Source organism: Octodon degus, unplaced genomic scaffold (genome assembly GCF_000260255.1).
Source record: "Octodon degus isolate 3935 unplaced genomic scaffold, OctDeg1.0 scaffold00189, whole genome shotgun sequence".
In the NCBI taxonomy this organism is placed as follows: Eukaryota; Metazoa; Chordata; class Mammalia; order Rodentia; family Octodontidae; genus Octodon; species Octodon degus.
In genome coordinates, this window is record NW_004524765.1 from 4,487,413 (window position 1) to 4,494,078 (window position 6,666).

Here is a 6,666-nt window from a genome sequence, read left to right on the forward strand (position 1 = left end):
GATGCATACAGAACATGAGAATTTAGGGAGGTCTTGATTTTATAAAGAAATTATGAGTTTGACATTATTATGGTAAGTCTCTCTCTCTCTCTCTCTATATATATATATATATATATATATATATATATATATATATATATATTACAATATATCATATGGACAAGTAATTGACCTACTATTTTGATATAGATAACATGAAGTCAGCAGTATCTTCTTATTAGCTGGAGTTTTCTAAATTGTGTGATTCCTCCAGCAGCATAAGATAAATTATTGTACAGTTACTCAACAGCCATAATAGAGATAAAAATATCTATTACAATTTGATTGCTTTCATAGTAGAATACCATTAGTTATCGCTGTAAAGTATGTAGTTTTACACTTTCTATCTTAAGATGAAAATTAAAGCTCAGAAAAAATAGCTTAAAGCTAAACAATAAGTGTGTCTTTATGCAATAAACCTTAAGCAACAAGTAACTTTTAGAGAGTTAAAGAAAATATTATACTTAAAGATTTGTTTGAATTTATGATGGAAAATGACCATAAGACCACCATATCTTAACTGACTTTACTTTCTAAAAAATCTGTGGAAGTAGACTTTTAAGTCATTTTAATCTTATCCCAAAACAGTTCATGAGTGAAATTGTTAATGACTGTGCAACAGATAAAAACTATCCAGAAAGTCAAGGAGTTCTGCTGAGTCTAATCGCGTTATTAAGCATTATCTAGACATTATTGTAAACTCTTTTCTGTTGTCCAGATATGTTATCATGGTCTTTTAAAATCTGGTTTCCTTTTATTAGCATATGCTAGTGATATCATAAATACCTTCATCAAAGATATTAGTAATTATGCATATCACATATTATCCCCTTCCATTCCCCTTAATCCAATCTCCCCTATTTTTAGAACCCCTTCATAATGTACAGTATATCTTATTTCTCATAATGCTTAGTATTACTGTTGGTTTATAGCTCTAATCTATTTTTATTTTTTCTCCTTTAGAGTTGGTCATTTCACAGGAGTATGGAACCTGGATCTATGGAGAAGATCAATTCTTCAGTGGTGTCTGAGTTTGTGTTGCTGGGACTCTCAAGTTCTCAGGAACTCCAATTTTTCTTTTTTATTTTCTTCTCCATCTTATATGTGGTCATTGTGTTAGGGAACCTCCTCATTATCATCGCAGTGACTTCTGATGCCAGTTTGCACACTCCCATGTATTTTCTCCTGGGAAACCTTTCCTTTGTTGATATCTGTCAGGCTTCTTTTGCTACACCTAAGATGATTGTAGATCTTTTGAGAGAACACAAAACTATATCATTCAGTGGCTGCATAGCCCAGATTTTCTTCATTCACCTTTTTACTGGAGGGGAAATGGTAATACTTGTCTCCATGGCTTATGACAGGTATGTGGCCATATGCAAGCCCCTACATTATCTGATCATCATGAAACAAAAGACATGCACTATCTTGGTAATAATCTCCTGGGCTGTGGGTTTGGTGCACACTTTAAGCCAGTTATCATTTACTGTGAACCTACCTTTTTGTGGCCCTAATATAGTAGACAGCTTTTTTTGTGACCTCCCTCGAGTGACCAAACTTGCTTGTCTAGACTCTTCTGTCACTGAAATACTAATTGTGGTGAATAGTGGCATTCTTTCCCTAAGCACTTTCTCAGTCTTGGTCAGCTCTTACATCACTATTCTTGTAACAGTCTGGTTCAGGTCTTCAGCTGCAATGACCAAGGCACTTTCTACTCTGGCTGCCCATATAACAGTAGTAATATTATTCTTTGGACCTTGTATCTTTATCTATGCATGGCCTTTTATTACATATCCTGTGGATAAAGTTCTTGCCATTTTCTATACCATTTTCACTCCTGTCTTAAATCCCATCGTTTATACTCTAAGGAATAAAGATATGAAGACTGTGATGAGGAAAATTGTGACCCATTATCTGAGTCCTCACAAATTTCCAAAATGCTACTAGTCATGAGGAATTTCATTTATTAAGATGAAAATCCTTCAGACCCATCAAATAAGTAGTATTCAAATAGTTTCAATGCATTTTGGTGTTATATTCAAATGTAGGAGAAGTGATAAAGTATTTAATGTGACAAGTGGTTCCCCCCCAGGTATCATTGAAGCATAAGTTCAATAATGAAAATTGAAAAAAGAATCCATGGTGTATATCATTACTATTTATATAAATAACATTTTGAAAAAATATATGAGATAGTAAGGTGCAGTGACACATGCTTATAATCCCAGAACTCAGGAGGTTGAAGCAAAATAATCACCATGAGTTTGAGGCCAGCCTGAACTACATAGTGGGACCTGTCTCAAAAAAAATCTAAAATGAGGGCAGGAGGAAAATCTCTTATGGGATTTGAGACCATATTTGATGTCTCATACTCAGTTCATGGACTGAAGCCTTTCTTGAATGAAAGAACATGTACTGTATAATTTATTCTAATCAATTTACAGCACCAAAGCATTAGAAAAGATTTATTTCAGTGTTAAGCAAATTACTTGCTCTAATTTATTATTATCTTTCTTTGTAATTGTTTCCTAAGTTATGTACTTTATTTTGTATTTTTTTACTTTTTTTTTTTTTCCTGGAACTGGGAATTGAACTCAGGCCCTTGCACTTGCCAGACAAGTGCTCATTCTATTGAGCTATCTCCATGGCCCTTTTTTATTTTTTTATTTTTTCTAAATTGGTAATTAAAGTTATTAAACAATGAGAATAATATACTAAAAATTTCAAAAATTATGTAATCTTGCTCCCTGTGCTATTATTTACTACTCAGAAGTTCATAATAATTTTTGATCAGCCATTGTTTGAAAAATATGACAATTATAGCCGTCATTCTTAAGAAACAGTATAAACACACATAAGATTATCTATATAGTATATTTATGATTGCAAATTTTTTTTTCAGTTTGATTTGTGTGTGTGTGTGTGTGTGTGTGTGTGTGTGGTACTGAGGATCAAACTTGGGACCTTGTGCTTGCCAGGAAAGTGTTTATACCACTGAGCTATATTATCAGTGCTATTCTCTTCATATTAATCAAATACAATATTTTTTGTCTTTAACAATGTTATGTGTCCCCCCAGATAGCTCAGTGGACCAAAATACCTGCTTAGGAAGGCAAAGGGACCTGGTTTCGATCCCCAGTGTGCCACACCAATCCCATCTTCCATACACCCTGAGGCAGAGACTGAAACTAGGAACTGTGGTGCACACCTGTAATCCCAGCATTTAGTAGGCTGAAAACAGGAGGATCATTGCAATTCTAATCTGTGAAGACAGATACTGTAGACCCTGAACTAGAATACATAAAGAAGAATATTACATGTTTTAAAAAGTTATAATTATAATTCTAGGTGGGTTTTTGTTTTGTTTTTTGTTTTTTTGTGGAACAGGTGATTGAACTCAAGCCTTTGCATTTGCCAGGGAAGCACTTATTCTACTGAGCTATCTCCCTACACCAGTAATTCTAGTTTTGTTCTCTTGTACATTTTGAGGTGAAGGCATTTTTTTTAGTTTGGATAATATGACACTGTACAGTGATTTTGGCAATAAAAATGCAAATGCTGAAAGTGAATTAATCTTAAGTCTTCATTTTAGCAGAGTCCTAAAATACAATAAACATTGAACAGTGCTAAAGATAAAACTGACAAAAAAAGGAAATTGATTTTGTTCCAAGAACACCTGTTTTCCAGATTCTTTCATTTGTTTTCACATGTCCTCATTAGGTTTCTTCCAAGCAAATTACATTAGCAAGGTATAATTTTTAATGTTATGAATATCTGTATATTTTCATGAAAATATTGTTATATATTTCAACAAAATTCATAAAACATTTAGAATGCTAGCAAGTTTATGTGTAAAAGAGGAAAACACATTTTATTCTTAATCCTTTCTTTTTTTCTTTGTAGAACCAGGGATTGAACTCAAGCCCTTGTGCTTGCCAGGCAAGCACTTATTCTACTGAGCTATCTCCCCTAGCCCCTTATTCTTAATTCTAGATAGAATTTATTGACAAAGAAATTCAAGCCCCAACATGTAGAAAGTTTCATAGTTAACTGCTTTCCCAGGAGATGACACAATTTCAGGGCTGTTAAAATGATTTCTAATCAATGAATGCCAACAGGAAGAGCAATGGGCATAGAATCATGTGGAATTTCATTTCATCAGCATAACAACAGATGTGTTGCAGAAAACTACAAGTATCATACTTAATAAAAAGTATCAGCTTTTCCTTTTATTCTGTGTCAATCAAAAAGCTCTTATCAATTATCATTTCATTGTCTGTTGACACCAAATCAGAAATCTATAGTACTGGAACTAGATTCTGTAAAGCTTTCCACTTTGCTACTTGTTTTGAAAGAAAGTAGAATGAGCATTACTGAAGGAAGAACTTTCTCTTCCCAGTCTGTGATGGTAAAACTTATGTGATCTTGATTGTCTCATGAGCTCCTGAGGCTATAGTAAAGTGGAAACAATTTCCCATATGTCTAGGTAGATAACTAAGTTGTGGCCTTCAGTACTATATCTGGTGCTTATGTGCTGCCTCTCTGGTAGTGTTCCCCTGTTCTGTTTCTCTGCCACCTTGAGCTGAACATTTTTATTCTGCTATGCCATCCCACCACGATGTTCTTGCCTTCAAACCTGATGAAAATGGAATTAATCTTCTGGAACCACCAGTCAAATTAAATCTTTCTGTAAACTATGAATTTTGGATATTGTGTCTCAATGACAGGAAAGCTATTGCATAGTCCCAATGTGGCTCTTCCCTTTTTGTTCCTACATCACAACTGCCATGGTTTTTGTTCATGCTATCTTATGGCATTCACCCTGCAACAAACTTTGTTTCCATAAATTCATTTTTTTCCATTTTCAGCTAACCATCTTTGGAGCAGTCTCACCTAGGGTGACTGAAAGAACCTCTCTATATTCAAAAGGGTCCACATTGATATACTCCTAATAATTCTGAAGTTTCCACTAGGGCAGAATATCCTCTTTTCAATCTTATTCCTTTCTGGAGGTGTCTCCTGGAATGCAATTCCTGTCATTGTAACTAAATATTTATTACCACTTACTAATTTTTATATTAAATATTTCTTGTTCAAATTAGCACTGTGATTTCTTATTGGACTCTAATGAATATATTTGTAAGTCTTTGGAGGAAAAAACACTTAAAAACATTTCTTAAAATATGTATATAATGAGGAAAATTACAATGGGCAGAACACAATTTCAGTGATTTATCTACTTTTTTTGGTTATTGTTGTTGCTGTTTTGTTTGTTGGGTGTTTGTTTGTTTATTTTGGCAGAACCAGGGATTGAACTCAGGCCCTTGCACTTATCAAGCAAGCATTTCTTCTACTGAGGAATCTCCCTGGCTCAGTGATTTATTTGTTTAAAACAGTTAAAGTTATCTGTGATATGTTATAAGGTAGTAGTAATGTAGCATTTATAAACCTAATGATATAGCTTGGTAAACTTAGTGTTCAAATTTTGCTTTGTTTTAAGGCAATGAGCATAATTAACCCAATATTTTTTTTTATTTTGGATAGAGAAAACAATAAAAACAATGATACGCAATTTTAAAATCAGATAGTAGGAAATTATCAGTGATTAATATATTGCATATTGTTATCTTCAAAGTAGTTGTTCAAATTAGAAGATATACACATGAAAATTGATCAAAAATATAATCACAGGAGGCCCGTCCATTAGCTCAGTTGTTCAAGTGTCTGTTCATGCAAATTCAGTCAGGCGCAGGATACTGTGGTTCGATCCCCACCACCACCTGTATTATCAGACCCAAATTTAAGGCAGCCTGACCCAGGCAAAAAGAAAAAAAATCATTCTCAACTTTAGGGATCAGGGAGATAGCTTTGTAGAATAAGCACTTCCCTGGCAAGAGCAGGGTCCTGAGTTCAATCCTTGGTACCACAAAAAAATAATAATAAATAAAAAATAAAATAGAATATATATACATATATATGTGTGTGTGTGTGTGTGTGCACAAACCATTCTTTTCAATGAACTAATTAAAATTAATAAAGAAAACACTGGCAGCTAAAAATTAATAGTATAATTATCATAATATCTTCTGTAATATTGTTTCTTTTCTTTTCCTTCTTATTTCGTTTACCCCCATCTCAGTTGTTCTTTCATTATAAGCAGTTTCTCCCATTTTACAATATATATTATATACTATGGATTTTATTTACTCTTTTAGTTTCTTACATTAGGGAGGAAATACAATGTTGATATATGCAGGTCTGATTTATTTCACTTATGAATATGTTCTCTAGTTACATCCATTTACCTATAGCAACATCATTTGTCCTGTATATCTGAGTAGCACTCCATGGTATAAAAATACTACATCATTTTATACACTCCTTGGTTGATGAGCATTTAGGTTGTTTCCAAGCTATTGCAAACAGTGTTGCTATAAACATGGTTGCACGTGTGACTGTGTATGCTGTTTTTAATTTTTCTGAAAAAAATACACAGAAGTAAAATAGCTGGAACAAATGAAATGCCTAATCCTAGTTTTTTGAGGAATCACCACACAGATTTCCACCGTGGTCTACACTTTGTTTTTCCCACAAACATCTTCTAATATTTGTTATTTTATTTTATTT

At 33.4% G+C, this 6,666-nt stretch overlaps 1 protein-coding gene across 1 annotated transcript; it reads left to right on the forward strand.

The window, feature by feature from the left end:
- Positions 1-1,038: 1,038 nt before the first annotated feature.
- Positions 1,039-1,986, forward strand: LOC101579002 (olfactory receptor 4K5). The gene has a single exon (XM_004644046.1). The coding sequence runs from the start codon at positions 1,039-1,041 to the stop codon at positions 1,984-1,986; it is 948 nt and encodes a 315-aa protein (XP_004644103.1).
- The last annotated feature ends 4,680 nt before the right edge of the window (positions 1,987-6,666 follow it).